We start from the raw sequence: 23443 nt of genomic DNA on the forward strand, positions 1-23443 counted from the left end.
GATGATCAGGGAGAAATGAATGCGCATGTGCATCATTTACTAATGCTTTTTAAAATATATGTTACTTACAGTACACGCACACAATATAAGCAAGCATTTTCATTTATTCATTTTCTTTTATTGAGATAAATGTTACTTTTTCTTTAAGCTACAATGTACATATGTAAGTAACTAAATATTTTGGACAAAATAAAATCAGCCTGCTGACTGAATGATTGACATGAAACTGAATTTCTAATCCATACATCTCCCCTTACCAAATTTATTACAGCAAAATTAATATATGATTGCACAAAGCAATGCTTCTTGCAATGCATTGTCCTATTGATTTTGTCTTTTTTTCAGCAGCACTGGAATGGAAAACAGTGGCATTCTGATGGAATTTTTATTCTGTTTTTTTTCCTGATCCCACTTAATCCATACTGATTTCTTGTTATAAGTTGATCAAGAGTATCAATAATCATGTTAAAAATTTATTACTGACAAATCAAGACTGAAACTTTATTGACACATATTGTAGTGGTTGGTATGATCTCATCTCAAGCTTAAGAAATGTTTCGTCTAAATGGAGAATTTACTGTTCTGTTATGAAACACGAAGATCAAAAGGTACCCTTCGGGTTTATACTGAATAATCAATATAGGAAAAAATTTAAATGAAGTCCAAAGAACCCACACAACAAATTTGCATGTTTCATAACGAAATGTGAACGGTAAAACATGAATTATCGTAAGCTGAAGTGAAGAATGTTCATTCCGTATCCTGTCTTAAATGTTTGAAACAAAAAGCTGATTAAAATACTTGCTTGTAACTGATAATTCGATAGATTTCAAAATTTTTTACAATTTATTTCCTCGAACAGGTACCATTTTTTTTTAATTGTTATCAGAAGAGAGATAACACTGGTCAAAATACTGCTAAGAGACGGAATACAGTCCTGAACAAGGGCGATGTCTGAAAATGAGAGGGCAACTTCACTTTGCTTTTGGCAACTCCAGGGCAACTATTTTGCCTAAATCACCCAGTAGTGTGAGCCCTGGATGAAGGTAGACGGACCAAAGGATAAAAAAAACTATACAAATCTTACCATTATTATTTGTCTGTCTGCCTTCTCCTGAGCCATATAGGGCCTCTAATCTCTGTTGGTTGGTCCTGTTCACTGGTGGAGCTAACTGATTGTCCTCATTAAGATTATTCAATAATTCATCTAAAATACATGCAATATCATTAATAATAATCAAAACATACTGTGTTGTCATATACAGAATAATGGCAGTTTTGAAGTCGAATGAGAAATTATCACAGTGAACCCATCAGGGTGAGAGGTGATGTTCTGTCAAAACTGATAAAAACTGATGTTATTCTGTTTATTGGCAACATCACAGTTGATTTGATTTGACATTGTCTGTGAAAATTGCCGAAATTTTTAAGTATCACAGCAGTACAAAATGTAGCCTGAGAAAGAAACTATCAGGCAGGCAGAAAAATAGAAACACAATCAACTTGCCAATAAAAACTAATGAAAAAATGAAAAACTACATGTAAAATTATGTTCACAATTATCTACAGAAATGAGTTCACTTAAGTCAAATTATAAACTTGATTAATCATAATACATCATCTAGAGAACAATAAAACTTGCTTTAACAGGGACAGGAGTTACAAGTAATAATTAATAACAAACAGGTTAAAATTTTTGAGACTGATTAGACACTAATATAGTTGGTTATGACTGATGATCTTACCAATATTTGTAGGGTCAAAACCTGGAGGAACTAAGACAGGAGCCCTAGGAGACAAAATATTTTGTGCTATTTCTCTCTCTTCATCTCTCCTTATTTCTTTTCTCAACATGGTGTTCATCTTTCTATCCCCAACATCAATTTTTTCCCAAGTTGTACTTTTCTTCTTGTCTGTTTCTGAAGTTGATTCTTTTTCATGCTTTTCACAAGAGAAACCTTGACTACTCAACAATTCATTTTCCATATTTCTCAAAGCCTCATTTATGTTCAGCTCCTCCAAATCAGGCAGGCTTTCATTGTCCTGATTTCTATTGTCTGATTCAAATGATACGGATTCTGATTCTGTAACTTGTGTCCAACTTGAAACACTTTGTTTAACAGGAGAAGTTGTTTCAGTACGTTGTTCTCCTTCTATCACAAGTTCAGTCCAGCTAGAAGCATTTTTCACTGGTTGTGGCTTAGGGGAGGATTTGAAAACAGAATTTTGTTGTATCTGGAAAGCTAAATCATTGTCATACATTGATTCTGAAAATTCAGGTGCCTCAATATTGACCCCAGAAAGAGAAATTATGTCTGGATCTTCAATACTTGTGTCTAAATCTTTGTCATCATCTAATACTGATGATTTTATATTCCTGTGGAATATAATTGGTTCTTCATTGTCAGAGCTCACCTGTTAATGTAAAAAAAAAGATACTGAAAACTATGAAGTATAATGCAAGACATACAAAATTTAACTTAAAAACACTAACACCATTATTTTTTTAATGTTCATCACATAAGAAAGGTCATTATTAATCTAATTTTCATTTTTTTAATAGAAATAATTCCAATTGACCAGATTGAACAAGAACTGTGAATGACATACTCAGTGTGATACTGACCAGCTTCCATAACAATGAACTATGAATAAAAAAAACCTGTTACCCTAAATTCTAAATAGCAGGTAAATATGTAGCCAATAATAAAAACACTACTGATTCAATATAAAATCGAACATGAAGTTGCAAGTATTGCCTTGCTAGGTATGTTCTCGTTCTAAATAGTGAAGAATGGTAAAGTCCACCAAAACAGCAAGTTGATATCAGAAAGCCACATACCAATTTGAAATCAAATTCATTGGGAGCTGCAATACTTAGATATCACCCATCCACTGAGTGAAGGGGTAAACTACATGACACAGGGAATCATTACAATTAATGCTATATGTTATTGCATTATTTTAATTTAATGTGGCCTTTCAGCCAATTCAAATGTTCTCTCACATCTGACAGATCGAAGTCAATCGATGGTAAATTTTTCTCCACTTCAGCAAAGATGTCATCCAGCTTGGGCTTTAGCTGTGATTGTCCAAACATTGTTGTTATCCCTGTAGCATGATCTCCACCACCACCATCACCATTCAATTGGTCCATAATGTCTCAAGTTACTCTTCAAACTGTAAATATAAAATGAAAATTATCTAAATTTGAAAAGCAACAAGATTACATATAAAGCTGAAAGATTTACAGTTTATTATCAGCAAACAAAGGCCACATACATGTACTTATACAAGCTTTATATTTTGTCAAAAGGTGTCTTGATCAATATACTGTCATGGCTGTTTCAGTGAAATATTTAGGTTGTCAAAGCATGTTGCCAATATCATTCCTGCATTGATTCACTACATGCATACATGTGTATGTACATGTACAAAATGTTTATGTCATTCAATATAAATATTGTAGATTTTTCACATTTAAGCTTCAATTTGAAGTTAAGTATCCATGTTACTACAAAAGGGTTTTCTCAACATATTAAGACGCTTTCAGTTTGCAATATTTATTCTGTTTTTCAGGGCCAAATTTAATAGAAATAAAACAAAGATGTACCCCTTCCATAATGGGATTCACTAATCATTTGTACCTCTGTTTTAGGTACATATGGTATCAAACCAATGTTCAAAGCTTCACAAGGAAATATACCAAGAAATCTTACAACACAGACTACTTATTTATCTAAATCACTAACTTACATGTATGAATTGGGAAAGCATTAATGATCACAGATTTCACAAATAATATAAAACTTATTATCTTGTGTCAGTAAGTCTGAGAGACTTTAAATTGCTCTAGAATTATTCATTTCCACACAGTGTCAGACATTATACCTTAGACAACCTTGACACAAATGGTCTTATTGATCTTCTATGTTGTATTTAATCTTATCATGACCATTTTAGTGAAGTGATAGATTTTAACAATTAGTTGAATGTCTGCCAGATATTTTAGAAGATATGCATAGTCCAAACACAAGTACATGTACATGTAACAGTTTACATACATAATATTTTTCTTTTACCTTGATACATTAGAAATTTAATATTGACAATTTGAAGGCTTATAGAAAAGAAGTCCAAAATACAAATTGGACAAAACATCCCTGGAAATAAGTACAGGCTTAAAAAAAAACAAATAAGTAGTCATATTTTCCTTTGAAGGAAAAGAACATTCATGTCAATCAATCTTCAACCCATTTGAGACTGTTCCAGTTTCTAAGGCCTGAACATTCAAGTTCCTAGTAAAACTGTAAATTTAGCTCATAATGTTAACAGAAAATTACACTGAGTTCATGCTATTTTTTAACTTGGTCACTTCATTTCACCTATAATGTTGTTCACTTTGCTCTATAACACTACAAAACTAAAACAGGACTAAAAAACGAGACAATTTTGGTTATAACATACAATGTTAATCCATGACAGTTAATAAACTCACCCAGAATTGGTTTTTAATTTGAGAACCAGTATCATCTGATAAAAAGATCGTCCCTAATATATTTGGCCACAAATACTGATTCTCAGGCCACTTCCCAAGTTTTTCAGCCATACTAGATGAATATGAAGTTATATTTTCCTGAGATATGACAATAAAGCCCAAAGGAATAAAGTTTTCAACAATCACCCACAAAACAAACGTAGTAAATTGCATTCTAAAGTCATTAAAATTTTTTGGGACGATTGTTTTAATGGACAAATTAACTGTTAAAGCCACATCAGAAGACCTTGTCAATTTTCAAAGAACTGATTTGTTAAGAAAGAAATAAAGGTTACACTCATGTCATTTTTCACATTTTGGAAGCAACAGAGCATTACAAATGGAGGTTTTTGCAGATAATTAAATTACAATTTTCATCAAATACTTGGACCAACAGTCAATGAAGGGACGTCAGACATTCAGCAATATTTTACAGATTTGACAGATTAGATGGATCTGACATCAGTAAGCTTGTGTTTGGTAAGTATTATATACATGTACCACTGAAGTATTTTAAACAAAAAATTGAAAATGGAGGGTCATTTGCAGGTCAAACACAGGAAGTGGAAGATTCTAATAACCTGTGCAAGTGACAGGTCGGATGCAGGAGAATACAAATTTTTAGGATAATTTTGTGGGTGTGAACTGCATAAAGCAGGTAACTTGACATATATGAATGGAACATGTGGAAAGTTTTGCCAAGATCTGAGCAGACCCTGCAGTTTCTTTAGCAGTTTAGGAGAATTGTATACAGCCATATAGGTTTCACCAGCCTGTTGCTTATCAAAGTATAAGCAAACATCAAGCATACTTTCTGTGGAATATGGAAATTCATAAGGTCATTGATGGTATTGATAACAGATTTTCTGTTCAAGATAATTTTTACCAGAACTTCAGCAGAAGATCCCCCTTTTTTTAAAAGAATCCATTTTCTAAATTCTATTAAGAAACAAACACTATCATTGACTAACCAAAATACCAATATATTTTGAATTCAAATAATTAATCAACGATTTTTTTATTATTCTGATCCAAAAACAATATGAGTTCGAGACGTAACTGTGCATGTTCATTCCAACATTTTCGAATCCATGGTAATAATGTCAACTATGCAGACGCTTTCTGGAATATTGCTTAATTAAAATGAAGAATGGTATTATATTAATCAAAAATATGTTCTTGTAGTAACCTATTACAAAGGTCAATTACCTATAACTACAAGTTTAACCTAGAGTAAAACACTCGCCCGATAAAACGGTTTAAACAGCAATATTCTAGCATTGGCGTTCAACATTCTTCACCATTTCGATATCCCGGATTACAACTGGTCCCAAAATGTTTCCATAGCTCTGTCTAGGTTGGTTCCCATTTAGGGTACCAGATAAACGGAAACAATACTTATTACTGCCCTTGTCAGCTGAAGGGGAAAACCTGAAAAATATTCTCAGATATTCTGTAAAAACAAAACTGATGGTCACAATATTTGATGTAACGCTTATTTGACTGCTTATATTGAATGCATTTTTTTAGGAAAGGTTGAATGGTACGTTATCTCAAGTTTCGTAATAAACTAAGAAAACTCCAATGCCATTATTTTCATATTTTGTGATATGATCAATCATTTCTATTCCCTGTAACATGACTAAGCAGCCAGAGATTCCGTTTGTTTCAGAATCTTTTGTCATTTTTTTTCTTTAAAATTCCAGAACAAAAGATTTTATAGCATATGTAACTGTAGTCTTCAATTATTTTCTCAGATATTCAGTAGAAACAAAAGCAGTGGGACCTTGTCCACACATTTGTGGATGGGGATCCTCTTCAGGCTAATCGTCTACCATCCGGTTTGCATCAAAAACATATAAAATTGTGACGGAAACGCCCGATTCGTTACGAAAATGTTGTCGACCTTATCCGCAAATGTATGACTATTGTCATGTACCAGGGGAATGTAACTGTGAAATCGGGGTCTGTACCAGGATTGATTTCCCAGATATAGCAATGCTTTTTCTTGTTATGGTAGTGTGTGATAATCTAAAGGTAATCTGCTTTTTAATGCTGACGACAGTGGACATCAAGGATGAAACTTTCCTCAACGACGGACGCTAAGCGATAAAGCTTCAGTCTCATGAAATAACTTAATTGTAGCTGTTATTTGTATTGTACCTTACATTTGAATAAAGCTCAAAAATATATCCTGTGCTCTGCAGTTAATTTAAAGTAGTGGCCCTTTTAGAAAAAAAAATGCATCATTTTCAAATTCTATGTGAAATACAGAGAGCCAAAGCTAGTTAAGGACAGTGCGTTTAAGCTGTGCTTTTCAGGGATCCAATGCTTTTATCAGCCACTGCTTTCCTAGGCCAATGCTTTTCTAGGTCAGTGTTTTTCTAAGCCAATACTTCGGTTTCCTTAAAGTCTTATTATTGCTATGACAATTCAAGATTCCTTATTCAGGAATACTTTATAATTCTTATTCAGAATTACCAACAATTCTTACGTCGAATTTGTGACCCAAGACCAGAATGATAAATTCTACAGCTACATGGGTTTATATACCCATTTATGGATCATTCCATTATTTATCATACACCCCTATAGGATGATTCCATATTTAATCCTGCTCTCTGTAGTGTTTGCATATATGGCTATATGTTATAAATTAATAAAGGCTCTGATCCGAAGTCCAAACATTCTCCTATCCGGAATTCGACTTGGGATATTATAATATACCACTACTATAAGCAACATGACTTTCCCCAACCCTGAATTGACTCTTCCGAAAACAAAACATGAAACGATCGTTTGAACTTGTAGGATTGTTAAGCGAACTCTAGGTGATTAAAATTATGATTCCAAAGATAGATAGTGTTTAATATAACTGATGATCATGCATAGGTATCCAAAACTAATTCATTACACTATTAATGTTATCGCTAACTGTGTTCACATTTAATAAACTGAGCAATTTTCTGTTTGTGTTATATACTAGCTTGACTGCATATTTGATAGTGGGAGCAAACCCTGTGCTTGAAAATGTACGGGTTTTACATGTATGTTGGTCAAACACAGAACAAGTCATTTACCATTGTCTTTACCAGATGTTTAAAAATAAATTATTAAATCTTGGCTGACATCATAAATATCCCACATGTTAAAAAATGCATTGAATGTTCTTAATTTTTTAGTTTCTACACAGAAGGACCAGTGCGAATGGATATGTTTCACATCTGCCATCTGGAATGGCAGCATTATGATTTAAAATGTGCCGGACTGAATCATGTGCCAAAACAATCTTTCTTGATATGCAAAAATAGTCTTTCAAGTTTGTTAAATTTGAATATTGTATTAATTCTGAATGATTTTTAATTGTTATTTGTTACATCAGTTACGATTTAAATTGTATTTGTATCATTTTGTATTTATCTGTATAAAAAAAGAATTTCTTACAATTTCTACATTACTTTCTTAAGTGAACCATTTCTGACATGATTCCATGTGACTGAAACGGATGTGTGGACAATTAACTTGTAGAGGCTCCCTGTCCGTGAATGCATGGACAAGCAGCCACTGCCAAAAACAAAACTGATGATTGCAATATTTGATATAACGCTTAGTTTGTTACTGCTTAGATTGAATACATTGTCTGCACCATTTATATGAATGCTTCCTTGAAAGGTTTAAAAGTTGCATGATACAGAAGATAATAAATGGACATGCATGATTTCTCTGGTTTCCATACAGGCAAATGAACATTTTTTTTTCCTTTTGAATTTTTCAATTTACAATAAAAAAGAAAATCAATGAATACATTATTTATCATTATTTTAAAATTTAAGTTCATTCACAGTTTGTACATAAATCAAAATTTAAAAAAGTACTTGCTTGTTCTCATGCAGCTCCAATTGTGATTCCAGAACTCAGCTGTGAGATTCATAATTACATGTAATTGTTTAAGGCTGCAGTTGCACATCTCTTCAATTACAGGTCTATGATTTCAGATAATATTTTTAATTAGAAGTCATAGAGACTTGTTTGTTCTTTTTTCCACTATGATTCAATTCACCTACTGACTGATTCTTACAGAGAGTTACGCTTAAATACACATGTAGGCAGTAAATTTACTTGATTGTTTAGCCAAATCATTTTTGTGATTGGCATTAAACCAAGTAGTCTGTGGTTCAATCCTTGGTAGGGAAGGTTTAATTTTGTGATGTCATCTGCATCCCATTTTATTAGCTCACCTGGCCAAAGGCCAAGTAAGCCTATGCCATCACTTGGCGTTCGTTGTCATCATGGATAATTTTCAAAAATCTTCTCTGAAACTACTAGACCGACAAGATGTAAACTTGGCAAGATTGTTCCTTAGAGTATTGTGCACAAAGTGACTGTTGGGATTTATGATTCATGAGAAAAACTTAGCCGCCATTACTAAAAATAGAACATAGAGGTCTGAACGCATTTTTTTTGCAAAAACTCAAAAACCGTTGCCTTTAGCAAATTTCTTGCTGAGGGTAATATTGGTCTGCACCAAGAGACAGACCTACATGTATGCCGAAATTTTCAAAACAATTTGTCAACTGATGTAGGAGTAATAGCCCCTGAAACAGCTTTTTTGGGCATTTTTCACTTGTACAACTTTGAAAATCTTCTTCTCAAAAACCATTTTACAGAATTCAATGAAAGTTGGCATAATTAATCCTTAGGGTATTGTGCACAAAGTGAGTGTTGGGATTTATGATCCATGAAAAAACGGCCACCATTACTAAAAATAGAACATAGAAGTCAGAAGGCAGTTTTGCAAGTAACTCAAAAACCGTTGCCTTTAGCAAATTTTTTGCCAGGTAATCTTGTTCAGCATCATGAGACCGACCAATGCTGAAATTTTTTATATGATTCTTTTATAGATGTAGGAGTTATGCATCCTGAAACAATTCTTAATTAATTTTTTCCCACATGTACAACCTCAAAAATCTTTTTCTCAGAAACCATTTAAGATGATTTAATGAAAATATGAATATTGGTTCTTTAGTGTATTGTGCTTGAAATGACTTGTGATTTTTAATCCATGAATGGATATATGTACATGTATGGCAGGCTTTATTAAAATAATACAAAAACTGTTGCCTTTAGCAAAATTCTGGTTCAGGTCATAAAAATGCTATTAAAAGCATTTCCTGTATTTGACAATTCAGTTAATTGTAACTTAGCTTATCTTATTCCTCAAGTTTTTCAAAGTTAAGCAAATGGTAAACCAGGTGAGCAATTCTGGCTCTCTTGAGCTTGTAGTTCATAGTTGTGTCACACTGCTCTAATTTTCTGCCTACTGTTGATTGCATGTACATGTACAGGTAGTATTTTATCAGTCTTGTCATTTTATATCTCTTATCTTGTGTATTACATTTGTAATTGCTGATGTGTATTTATAAAATGAAAAAAAAATTAATATTTATTCATAGATGAAAAGATGACAACAGAGGATGCCCAGTATGAAGCATCAGACGAATCATCTGAAAATGAATTATTAGAGCGAAGTTTGTCTGTATGGCATGGCTGGGACGTTAAACACGAATCTTCAATACCTCTTGACCTCCATACTGCATCAAGTTTAGGGCACTATGACAGTGTTAGGTCTTTTATTGCAAGGTACATGTGTTTTGCTTTGTGTCTTTACAGGATAATTTGAGACAAGTAGTAAAGATATATGTTGTATGTCAATTCTGATAGTGTTTCTTCAAGTCTTAAGTGCTGTGGTTAATGCACTCTACTCAAGTTAAATTCAGTTAGAATAGGGCTAAGCTCATAGCTTTAGTGGACTGGTGGAACACTGCAGATAGAAATAGAATCTGGCAGTGAAGCTGTAAATTACCATGATTAGTTTTTGTTTTTCCATATAATGATTTCTTCTTTACGGTCAGTTACAGTACATGTAAAATTATAAAAATGAATTTTAGAAAATGATTTTCATGTATTTGTTAACTTACTAGATAAATTAGGCATGAGGTGTAATGCAGAAAGCACATCACTTCAGATATATATAAGTACACATGAACTACATGTAGATTATGAATACATGTATGTACAATAAGAAGGTTTTCAGTTACTGGATTATAATTGTACAAACTGGTACAATTGTATTGTTAACAGTTAAATTTAATGTGAATAAAAAAGTATCAAATTTTAGTGGCCACATGTATGCATTGTCTCCTGCATTAAATACATGTATCTCATTTCAATGCAAGTGGTCTTTTTCCAGGAAGGTAGACCTAGATAAAAAGAATCGTGGAGGATGGACACCTTTAATGTATGCATGTTACATCGGACATGACAACATTGTTAATTTATTGTTGGATGCCTCTGTCAGTGTCAATGTCCAAAACAATAAAGGACAGACACCATTAATGCTAGCTGCTAGCTGTGGTAATGAAAGTGTTGCATACTTCATTTACCAGGTAATAAGCATTATAGAATTACATTAAATACTATTTCTAAGTATAAACTCGAAGAGTATTGGGCAATATAGATTTTATACAAATACACATACAAATACTGTATTGTCAATTAAGATGCTCAAAGTTGAGCAGATCTATCACATTTAAAATTTCAATGTACATTTGATTATGATTGACAACAATAAAGATTAGTATTTTTTTTTTCATAGAAAAATATTGAGATACATGTATTCAATAAGTACAGTGATCTGCTAGTTCACAAAATATACATTTATATAATACTTGTTCAAACAGAATCATCATATTAAATCATGTACAATAGTATTATATGTATATCCTGTTTTGAATTGTTAGGAGACAGAGCTCTGAAGATACTTATTTTTTTTCATACTTATGTTAACATCTTTAACTTAAATTGTCACAGAATATATGAAAACCTTTTGGTTTTGAAGTCCTGTCATGTATTGAACATTTAAGAGGCCAAAATTCTGTCTTCCTCAACAAGAAAAGTTTGTGTTATGAATTGAGTATAAAAGTGGGTCAAGGGATACTCCCTGCACACTGTTTTATGCATTGAGTATAAATGTGGGTCAAGGGATACTCCCTGCACACTGTTTTATGCATTGAGTATAAATGTGGGTCAAGGGATACTCCCTGCACACAAAAACATTAGCTTTTTTTTTCTTTCTTGAAGTAAATTGTCTAAGTACTAATTTAAAGGTAGTTATGACTGATATATACATGTAATATATTTTTTTCTAAAGCAAGGTGGTGACTTAGAAGCCAGAGATAGGAAAGGATGGACTGCATTATTCCATGCTACATATGCTGGGCATCAGAATGTTGTCAAGTTTTTACTAGAACAGGGGGCAAATATAAATGCGGTGTAAGTTTCTCAGTAACTATCAAGTAATGGGATCGTAAAAAATATGTTGTGTATTTCCTAAAATATATCTGCGTAAAGCAGGTTTTTCAAAATAATTAGAAAATTTAAAAGAAATTAAAACCTAACCTGTAAAGTAAGTTTTGTCTGAATACAATTGAATTCAAAAAAAAACATAGAAACCAGGGTAAATGTTACTTTTTTATTGATACATGTACATTTTGTAGAACCCAATGCCAAGTCCTGATTTAATTTTTTTTTTTTCACAGAAATTGTATAAAGTGTGACTAAAACATTTCTAAGTGACTAGTGTGCTAAATGTAAAATTTAATAACTTATGTTTTAGAAATTATTTGAATTTCTTAATATTTAATGTAACTGCAATACAATTCATACACTGGATTACAGTAACTTATTTAAAATCTGATCTTTTGGTTTCCTCCTGTACTTAAGAAATTTGTGTTTTTTATGACAGGGAGCCTATAAATGGATTAACTCCCTTTATGGAGGCTGCTGCAGAAGGCCATGAAAAGATTGTGCAATTGTTTCTTCGACATGTAAGTGTTGATTGAGTTGAAATGTTACGGTGGGGTAACCAGATATTTTTTTTTTAATCCAACTATGCTTACTAATGCTCTATCTATGTTTTGAACTATTTAATTATAAGGCAAGCCTAAAATTATTTGAAAAAGAGTAACTGTTTGTATCATGGAATTAACTAGTTAGAATTTAGAACCACCTCAAAAATGTTACTGTTATATTATGGTATGGTGTTTAATATTGTAATTTTAATGAGATTTTATTAAAAGTCTTAGAATTCTTGGAGTTCTCTGATTAGCTTTTCAATCTTACAACTTCAATGGTCCTAACTGGACCCTTTTTTTTTAATTTGATTTACATAAAGGTCCGAATTGTCCAAAATAAAACTTTGTTGATTTCAACAGAAATTGAGTTCTTTGGAATCTATTTATTATGGTATGTCTGTCTGTTCAAGGTCTAACTTCTACCACAGCTACAAGCTGCTCCCTGCAGAACATTTTGTTGATGAATGAATGTGATAAATGATCAAATTTATAGAACAATCTTAGCTCAATGCTTTTCTTATCAAGAAATAGCATGTTCTTGTATATCCAATTTATTTTCTCCAGAGAGTGAAAGTGAATGCCAAATCATACAACAATGATACAGCCCGATCTCTAGCTCTTGTCTACAATCATGTAGCTATAGTGAATCTCATCGATAATTTTCTTTCTCCTGGTGTATCTCTTAGATCTGAAGCAGGTATGTATTAATGGAATAAGTTGAAATATAAAGTGTATCCAGAGTATCTTGTCTACATTTTGTGAAAATAAAATGTTTGTTATTATATTGTTATATATATTTGCTTTTTATATCAATTTTAAACATAAAATCAAGCAGTATTTGAGTGACAAGTGATTTATGTATTAACAAATACAACTGTGTGACAGAAGTACAAATTTGTATTTTTTTTCTTTTTTTTGAATTGAGATGCATATTGTACTAGATCAAAGGCACTTTATAGGTTTCATTGCAACAATAAGATTAACTTTTTTCACCAGGTTTAGATGGTGACCTTAGTTCGTCTGATGATAACCTTCCACAGAAGAGAAGACATCAGAGTAGAAGGTCTGCCAATAAAGGAGGGCCAAGTATAAGGGATGGTCCTGATGCTATCGCTAGGTTAATAGATAGGTCCCGTAACCCACCTGTAAATAATGGAGGTAATTAAGTAATTAACCTTTCACTGTTTATTGTTCACAGGCAAAAGTATTTTACTTGATTTCCACTTGAATTTAGGAAATAAAATTTGTGGCAGATTTCATGTAAAACTAATGAAAATCCAGCCTTCACACGAATTTCATATGAATTTTTTTTTTTTTCATGAAATTCATGTTAAGTAAATTTAATAAGAAAATCACTTAAATTTCAATTGTGACGTTCATGTTAACATTATTTGTGTTTTTACATAAAAATATAAATGAACTATCATTGAATTATACTTCCTCTTATTTATGGTATTTTTACAACACAGTTCGTATTGAGTTTGCTTTTACATCACATGACACTGATGATGCTTAACTGTGATAACCTAACCAATGGTGCTTACAAACTTGCATTTCATTGGACAAAAGTGACAACAATCGTTGAATTGAATGCTATAGTAGGAGCTTTTTATGTCTGGAATATTTTCAGTCAAAAACTGTTTTTGACCTACATACATTGGTTTACTTGGTTTTACATTTTTGAATTTTTACACTTGCACAGAGTTCAACTTGCATATTTGACAGATTTATAAAAATATCTGAGGTACCTTACTGTGAAGATTTTAATTTGATTTGTAAATAGTCTGTTTTGTTTATCTTTTTGTTTTATTTCAGACTTACATAGAAGTCACCAGGGCATTGCATAATCAATATTAATTTGTTTGCATTACAGGTACATGTGTACCTAAGGGCTATGTAACATTTCCTCAGTCAACAGAGGAGACTACACCTCAGTTATCTTACAGAGATGTGACATCACCAATAAATATGCAAGATTATGCCCTAGATAGTTCTGGTGGAAGAGGTGAGTTAAATCAGTTTATTATGCCCTAGATAGTTCTGGTGGAAGAGGTGAGTTTGTTATACTATAGATAGTTTCAGTGGAAGAGGACAGGTTCAAAGTTCATCCAGTTTTGTTTCACTGATATCTAGAATTAGACATATTGCCATTATAGTGCACTTTTGCAATAGATGTAATAAAATATATGATTAAATTTTGAATTCACAGTACACATGACATGATATTTTTGTCATCATAAAAACCTGCTTTAGCAACAATGCAATTAGTAAGATTCTCTGAAGTTACAAAATTACAATGATACTGGTAATTAAATGCTGGAAGTGTCTTAATTTACAGTAAAATCAAGATGATGTGGTTTTGAATTATCAGTTTTACCAGAGAATGGTTGCAATATTCAAGATTGAAATCCACAATGATAACCTGTCATACCATCATTCTTGTACAATTATGATTAGCATTTAGTTACATTGATTGAATGTGTGAGAAAATCAGTACTGTGCTTTGAAGTTCTCTAATTATTAAAAATGGCTAGGATCTATTTTTTTTTCATAATTTGACATTTGAAGTGATACATGAAACCATAAAATGAGTGTAAACAATCTGATATACTTTGTCCCTCAAGAAAATATGTAAGGTGACCAAAAAGAGGTTTCTGGCATATGATTTTTTTCCAACTTCACTAATGAAGTTTGAAATAATAATGTAGACACAGTGAAAGCAGAAAACTGCCATGACAGTTTTGTGGTCAACAAACTCCTATGAATATGTGACATTTCAGACCAAAGGAAGATCACACCATCAACAGTAAAAAACAGTCTTGAAACTTTAAAAGTTTCTTTAGAAGCATTTCAGGTAGCATCTGTCTCATATTACAAAACTAAAAAGCAACTTTGGCTCCAAGAGAAAATGGGACCAACAATCAAGTAAAGCAAGCATTCTCTGCTCTTCTAGTAGGTTAGAAATATATTTTACATGGTTTTTATTGCTATGTTGTAGTACATGTATAAGGATAGAAATTTTATTTATCTTTGTTAGATTCCTGTGATAATGACCCAGATGATGATGGGAATGCATTCTCCAGAACTGGTGCCCTCACTATTAAAAGTTCTTCTGGTTCCTCTGGAGGATTAATTTCAGCATTAGGATTAAGTCGTGATAACAGTATAGACAGTGATGATTATCAGCCACACAGTAGTATATCCTCACACGATGGTAGTGTAGATGGTGCTCTTGGTAATCTCTCGCTGGCTGGTAGCACTGGAAGTTTGAATGGCAGTGCTCTATCTCCAGCAACAAGTATTAATTTTGACCTTCATAAAAATAAGGACAACAAAGTTTCTTTACCGAAAGATAATGCATTTAAAGTGACACCTGGTGAAATTATTGTTCCTCAAGGAAAGGTAACTCTAGATAACAGGAGTAGTGTTAAACATAGTGAAATTCCTGTTACTTTTGGTTATCCTACAGGAATCAATAATGGTACTCCTAGTCATTTGGAGGATTTAAATAAGAAAGGATTTCCTAACATTGGCACAGAGTTTGGTGCTCAGCTTGGTCAGCTTTTCCCACAGAATCCATCGGGTTTACCAGATCAGCCATCATTCTTTCAACAAAGAAAGGTTATAATTTTTTTTCAACTAAAGGCCACATTGTTTTTTTTTCATTACTTAATTTACAAATTGTTCAAAATAAAAATGAATAAGAATAAGAAGAAAATTACTCACGTAGACTATATGGAAAATAGATAGTTAACATATAGACAGGTTTTAATATCATAACATATTGCATAATTAGAATAGTTTAATTTATTCTCCTTTTCTTGAAATTTTACATTTGTTTATACATGTAGTTATAAATAGTTTTGTCAGAATACCTATTTTAAACCTGTAATTAATTTACAACTTTGATTATTACCAGCCTCGCCAAAGTGATTATCCTGAAGACTTGCCAACATTATTAGAACAGCTGAGTTTGACTAAGTATTTACCTGTATTTGAAGAACAGGATATAGATTTACAGGTGTTTTTATCTCTTACTGACAATGATCTCAAAGAAATAGGTATACAGTAAGTATTACTGACAAAGATCTCATTAAAATAGGTATACAGTAAACATCACTGACACTGATCTTAAAGAAACGTGTATACAGTAAATATTACTGACAATAATCTCAATGAAATAGGTATACAGTAAATATTACTGACAATGATCTCAATGAAATAGGTATACAGTAAGTATTACTGACAAAGATGTCAATGAAATAGGTATACAGTAAGTGTTACTGACAAAGATCTCATTAAAATAGGTATACAGTAAACATCACTGACACTGATCTTAAAGAAACGTGTATACAGTAAATATTACTGACAATAATCTCAATGAAATAGGTATACAGTAAATATTACTGACAATGATCTCAATGAAATAGGTATACAGTAAGTATTACTGACAAAGATGTCAATGAAATAGGTATACAGTAAGTGTTACTGACAAAGATCTCAATAAAATGGGTATATAGTAGTAGACACTGACAAAGATCTCAATGAAATAGGTATACAGTTAGTGTTACTGACAAAGATCTCAATGAAATAGGTATTCAGTAAGTATTACTGACAAAGATCTCAATAAAATAGGTATTCAGTAAGTATTACTGACAATGATCTCAAAGAAAAAAAGCATAGAGTAAGTATTACTAATAATGATCTCAATTAAATAGGTATACAATAAGAATTACAATGATTTCAAAATAATATGTATACATTTAGAATTACTGATAATGATCTCTTTAAAATTGTACCACAAGGTGCCATACCCCAAAAGGAAGGCTTTGATTTTTGGGGTTGTGACTTGAATTTTAAAAATAAGCAGACAAAAATTGGCCATAAATCAGCATTTTCAGGGTGTCTTGCCAATGACTATATGTGAAGTAATCTGTTTGAAATGGTAGACCAAGTACCAGACCACCAAAGGCTACGATTGATTTAAAAACAATTACAGATAGCATTACCAGTCTTAGTTTTTCATTTGGTTGTTGCAGGTTTGAGATAAAAATTACATAAATTGTACATGAAATTGGCACTTTACAAGAGTTATTGTTCTTGGCACCCAAGAAGAGCTTTCTTGATTTAGTTGATTTATGTTTGAGATCAACATATGATTTTCGATTTATATGGATTGATACTTAGATTATTTATTTACCTACGAACATACGTGGTTGGATTCATAGATCTTAGCAAAAGTAATATTCTCTCTTTATAGATTGTTTGGACCAAGGAAGAAATTGACCAATGCAATAGCCCGATGGCACAGTGAAGCCCCTCTAGCTGTTAGTAACCAGTCGGAGCAAGCTTATGCTGATAGACTTGAGGGACAGTTACAGGAGATGGCTGTTCAATTACACAAGGTTGTATACTATTTGTTTCCAGAAGAATACTTTTTTTATTTGTACAAGCTCATTAGAAATATTTTTTTCAATTGTAACATACCAGTACTGAACTTATTACAATTAACTAAAATCAGTGTCATTGACTTGATTCATCAACCTCATTGGAATTAAATTTTCTGTTTTTCTCAGCATTTTACCATAAAATCTCTCACCAGATTTAATGTTGTTGGATCTTCAATAAATAAGTCCATTCTTAATTTCAGAATAAAATTTCCTCTAGCTGTCTGTCTAGATCAATAAAAGTTCTATATTTTTGTCATTCAAAAGATTTTGAGGCCAAAAAAATGTAGATTGAGATTGACAAAGTGTGTAAGTTGGACTTATGCTAATGTTTACCTTTGTTGATCTGTAGGCTTATGAACAAGTGGAGACGGTAAAAGCCCAGGTGTTACAGGAACAGCAGATCAGAAGTGTTACAGAAGCTTGTCTAACAGAAGAAAGAGCAGTCTGGCATCATGTACAAAGATTGATTGTTGATACTAGGAAGAAATGTGAAGAAATGAAAGAATCTCTACGCAAACTAAAGTCAGTAAAAACTTATAACTGTCAATTTAGAAAACATTTTATGCATTTTCAATTTCTATGATTGACATTATGTTGGGTTTTTTTTAAACTACTGGTGTCACATCATTTTTTGTGCAATCTATGAAAATTTTATCCTGAATAACAGTGAAATAATCCTATTGCAAGTTTTTATTATCACATTCGAATTCTAAATCATTTTGTATGAAAAAAAAAGTTAGGTAAAAGAATATTTGTGTTGTCTATCTTGGAGTATTTTACCTGAATATGATAGATGTTATTTAAGATTGGAAGCAAAAAGAAAATTTGGATGACCTAAAAATTTTTTTTTTTATATTTTAATTCATCCTTTGTTTGCATAAAAAGTTACGAATGATTCATTGTTTATTTTCCTAGAAAACAAACAACAAAATAAGTCATTGACATCCTGCAATCAATGGAAAACATATGCAATGACCACATTTTTAAACTCGTTGTTTTAAAGTTAAAATATTTTCAGTGTAAATCTTCATATTTTTCAGACATGTACAAAGTGATATCAAATGCAAACTATTGCCTGATAATAAAGACAATAAAACTTTAAAACAGAGTGACGATAACACTGATACAGTTGCAATACATGATAATACATGTGGTGAAATCAAAAGGTCATCCACCAATGACAGGGCATATGCTGAGTTGTTGGTAAAGAAAACAGACCAATATACAAGAGAACTACAAAAATGTATATCTTCTGTTATCATAACAACAGATAAACTTCTTGGTAGATCTAGTTCTTCACAGAATAGAGAAACTGTGTTTACATAATGTTATTGTTTGTTTCCCACAGGGTAGTAGACATGGTGTTTATAGATCCATTATAATTATACCCTCTGTTTTTAAAAGTAGGGGTATATAGTGATTGGGGTGCTGGTCGTACAACCATTACACAGAGAGGTACCCTTCTCTTATCTGTTACTTCTCCTACAGCACTAAATGGAATTCGATGAAACTTTCACAGAATGTAAATTAATTATTGAAGATGTGCACTATCTATTTAATCTAAATCAATCTGGAGGTCAAAGGTTACATGTTATTAAATGAATTAGCTTCACATTTTTCTAGTTCATTTTATTGTTTAAACCAAGTTTTATTTTACAAAATATCCAAGATATCATAATATCCATATAATTGCAATTGAAGTGAGTAAAGTGTTTCTGTGGAAGTTTATTGTATCTTGAAACACAACTAAGAAATATTGTAATGGTTTATTATCATCCACGCCCCATCCAGATACATGTATAATGCAAATGTTACTAGTCAAATATCAATCAAATCAAATTTATAGTAGCTTTTTTAGAAACAAAATTATGTACTTAGACAAATCATACTTCAGTTTCAACTGGCAAATTTTATGGAGGAATGAGGACTAAAACATTTTGTATCATGTTACAACGAAAGACATATTATCACATATTTTAGAGTGAAATGGATGTTTTGCTCCTATGATAATGTCGTGGTAATCAGGCTGATAATTGGTTATTGGCCTGTCTTTGATGGCAATGTCATTGATATTAGGCTGTCAAAAATGGTAACATAATTGGTAAAGAAAACTAAGTTCTGATTATAAATCAGTCCGTTTGTTTTATTAATGATAAAAAAACTCTTAAATATGAATTGAAATTGTAATAATCTATTTGTTATAACAAGTTGTTTCAGATATTTTAAGGGGGACATTTTCCTTACAACATGGGTATAGTTATCAGGTTTTAGATGGAGAAGATTTTTTTTAGCATTTACATTTGGTTATAGCACAAGGGATTATTAGTGTAACAAGAAATTTATTTTTATGTTGTTTTTGATATTTAGATTTTACCATAGCAGTAATGCTTACAGTTTTAATGAAGCATGTCTTTACTGTTAGTTTTCTATTTTTTTCTTGTAATTGGTTTTATGCATAAAATACATTTGTACCTCTTATAAGAATGCAATGGTTATATGGTAGCCATACAGCCCATACCAGTTAATCTTTTGGTCAGTTCATGTGGGAGATTCTCCCCATTGACACTGTCTTTTGTGGGAGATTTTTTCATAATTGAAAATTTTAGGTGTATTTATACAAATACATGCATTTAGTATTTTTACAGAAAATATAGTAATTTTAAGAAAACCCCACACAAATCTTACATTATAATACAGGAAATTCTCATTTTTTCATCAATTTCTGGGAGTATCCCCACCCCCCTTAATGTGGGAGGATTTACAAGTATGTGGAGCTCTCTAGTAAAAACCTGAATCTCTACAATGCTTTTATCAAACTCACATATATGAAGACTTATTACATCTACATTACTGTATAAATATTTATGTTTATATTTATTGTTCAAGACTGATTTTATTTATGTTCATTTATTGTGTAGTCCTGTGTACTGGGTAGGTCTAGTGTTCATAATTGTTTCCGTCCAGTTTTATTTTATTGTTATAGTTATATATTTTAGACTTTTTGGAAATATAAGGTAAACAATAAATGTACCGATATGTATGTTTGGTATACATAGATAGAGTTGAAATAAGATCGTTGTTGAGGACAGGTTTATATATTGTGGTATAATAAAATATTAGAGAATAGTTGTTTGAAATAATAACATGTATGAAAAGTAAACTGCAACATGTGGTTCTATTATAGATTTCTTTCTTGATGGAAAATAAACAGTATGTTTTACAAAATAAGAGGCAGATCCAGAATTTAATATTTAAAAAGGGTTTAGTAAAATCCAATCAAAGAGGCAGGTTCCGGGCTATAATTTACTTATATTTGCCCCTTCCAACCCCAGGAACACTCCCCCTGGATCCACCACTGAAAATGAAATGCAAACCGATGAACATGTAAAACTTTGTAAAAAGGCACCCCTTGCATTGTTTTCCTGGAGTTAGACATGATATGTTAGTATATGTATGTGTAGAAAAAAATTTAAGTAAGTTCTGCAGTTATTAGAGAAAAAAATTATTTCTCTGTCTGAGATGGTAAAATTGAGATTTTGAGTATACAAACTTTTTTTAGCAAGCATATTACAAATCTAAATTTTAACATAGAGAATGGAGATAAAGTTCAAATCAAGAATAGGCTGAAGGAGAATTGGTTTCTCCCATGAAATCTGTAGAAAAGTCAGAAAATGAAAAATAGCAGGAAAACTTTTAGAAATGTAATTCCCGTAAGGTGATAAAAAAGTCACGTGCATTTTCAATCTCTGGTTTAGAATTGGTGAAAGAAATACCATACATAAATAAACTCATGTTCTGATTCATGACATGAGAGGAAGGTAGAAAACTAGAAAATATATTCTTTTGAAATTCTTTTTTAAAAAATTACTTATATTGTGGTATTAACATGTTATTTCAGTGGATGACAAATTTCCATATAGTTTCATATGTCACATTGTTATGGCAGTATATAAATACATGTTCTAAGATTGCAAATAAAAGATAATAAATGCCAGTCTTTGCAGTCTTAAGAAATATCCATTTCTGTTATTGCATGTTGTCAATATATGTACTATCATGATTAAGAAACCAATTTCATTAAATTATTTGGAGAACTAGATCTGTTAATAACTGCAATAAATTGCATGTGAATGATTCAGAATATTACAAATTAAAGGACATCCTCTCTAATATTAAATTGAAAATTAGCCAATTTAATTCATGATGAAATCTAAATGTAGTCATTTCGAAAACAAAAGATAATCTGAATTTAATTTGTTTTTGGTTTTAGATTTGTTTAATTTTTTTCATTGTGTTTTAGGTTTTTTGAACGTATACTAAATCTAATAATTATTTCAGGTTTTTGATATGGTCTAACCCTTTTTTTTTCAAGAACCATCTGGTCCATTGATCTGATTAAAAAAATATAAATTTCCCTGCATCTGGGCCCATTCAGTCATTGTAAATATCATGAAGGATATGCATGATACCACTATATAATAAAAATATTTACTCAGGCCTAGGTTCTTAAGGTAAAAAGGGGGTGTTGAACCCTCCCTTCTCCAAGTGCCTGTGATAAACACTTACATTGGAGAGTCCTGTGAGATTTTCCTTTTTTATGAGTTCCAACCAACAGGGTATTTTGATTTTATCAAACCAACAATCTTGACCTTCCTAGTATCTAGACTACATTCATATATTTTAGCAAAATTTGTTAATTGACTCCAAATTATTTATATTAAATTAATTTTTATTTTGAATTATGGTATGTAACAAAAATGAGATGCACAAAGCACATTTCATTAATTTTATAGATTGCTTTTGTTAACACTGATAGCAAAAACAAGTACTGTGAAAGTACTATTGTTCGTGAGGTACCAATTTTTGTGGTTTTTGTGGTTAGGCCAAACCATGAAATTTGGTTCCAAACAAAAAGGAAATTTCCTTTGATGAGTTTACTGGAAACCTAAAATCCACAAACTCGTGTTTCTTTCCTAATTCATGAAAATTGGTATCCACAAATTAAAGTACTTTCACAGTATATTTTGAACACATTGACTGCTTGGGGAGAGTTTTCAGACTACAGATTTGGTGTTTTGGTACACCAAATACCGTCTAGCTGCCTGCATTTAAATAATCATTTTCTTGCATATTATTTTTATCTTACAATGATCATTCTTTGGTTTTTATGCCCCTTCCTCAAACTTTCCAGGCTGTATAGATTCACCCTTTTCTGTCATTCCACCCTACCCTTCGTTTATTCTGCAACAAAATGTGTTCTTAACTTATTTCCTTAACCCTTGCTCCATATTCACCACATCTATCAATCTACATCACAAAACTTTTTATTTATTCATAGATGAACATTTTTGGACTTTTTTAAAGTCATTTTATCAGTTCAGCTGGTTCTTGGCTTGTTCTGCTTCAATAGTTAACAATCCCAATCTAAAAAAATATGAACTTTTCATTACATGTATTAGAAAATAAAATGAGAGCTTCGTGTTTTCAACAGAAAACAGCTTGTCATGAAAGTTCTTTTTTTTTTTTTTTTTTTCATGAAGGTT

The 23443-nt window shown here is 31.6% G+C and overlaps 2 protein-coding genes across 5 annotated transcripts in view; one reads left to right on the plus strand and one right to left on the minus strand.

Annotated features, from left to right (window-relative positions):
• The window catches only part of LOC148616514 (dynein axonemal assembly factor 8-like), a 41450-nt gene extending 35577 nt beyond the window's left edge, over window positions 1-5873 (minus strand). For 3 of the 4 annotated variants that reach the window (XR_015922230.1, XR_015922229.1, XM_088583620.1), the window contains exons 1-4: window positions 5747-5873; window positions 3008-3180; window positions 1746-2415; window positions 1088-1207 (exon numbers count right to left, since the gene is read on the minus strand). Coding sequence is in view for 2 of the 4 variants with exons in the window: in XM_088583620.1 (XP_088439746.1) it covers window positions 1088-1207; window positions 1746-2415; window positions 3008-3157 (940 nt within the window). In the remaining 2 variants the exon portion in view is untranslated. The remainder of the gene's footprint in view (window positions 1-1087; window positions 1208-1745; window positions 2416-3007; window positions 3181-5746) is intronic. The other variant, XM_088583621.1, reaches the window with a different exon arrangement.
• A 54-nt stretch (window positions 5874-5927) lies between these two features.
• On the plus strand, window positions 5928-21894 carry LOC148616515 (ankyrin repeat and SAM domain-containing protein 3-like). Its single transcript, XM_088583624.1, has 13 exons — window positions 5928-6080; window positions 9991-10177; window positions 10788-10983; window positions 11748-11869; window positions 12342-12423; window positions 13015-13147; window positions 13447-13608; window positions 14324-14455; window positions 15488-16071; window positions 16370-16518; window positions 17711-17855; window positions 18250-18422; window positions 18941-21894. Exons 2-13 carry the CDS (start codon window positions 9999-10001, stop codon window positions 19224-19226), a joined length of 2343 nt encoding a protein of 780 aa, XP_088439750.1. The 5' UTR covers window positions 5928-6080; window positions 9991-9998; the 3' UTR covers window positions 19227-21894.
• Window positions 21895-23443: the final 1549 nt, after the last annotated feature.

This window comes from Perna viridis, chromosome 5 (genome assembly GCF_037379345.1).
Source record: "Perna viridis isolate PV_CMFRI_1.1 ecotype Kerala chromosome 5, ASM3737934v1, whole genome shotgun sequence".
Classification (NCBI taxonomy): Eukaryota; Metazoa; Mollusca; class Bivalvia; order Mytilida; family Mytilidae; genus Perna; species Perna viridis.

Excerpts from the sequence above, each read along its gene's own strand:
- LOC148616515 (XM_088583624.1), top strand. The coding sequence starts at position 9,999 with ATGACAACAGAGGATGCCCAGTATGAAGCATCAGACGAATCATCTGAA. Across the intron at positions 10,178-10,787 it reads GTTAGGTCTTTTATTGCAAG|GAAGGTAGACCTAGATAAAA; the intron begins GTACATGTGTTT and ends GTCTTTTTCCAG. Across the intron at positions 13,609-14,323 it reads CCCACCTGTAAATAATGGAG|GTACATGTGTACCTAAGGGC; the intron begins GTAATTAAGTAA and ends TTTGCATTACAG.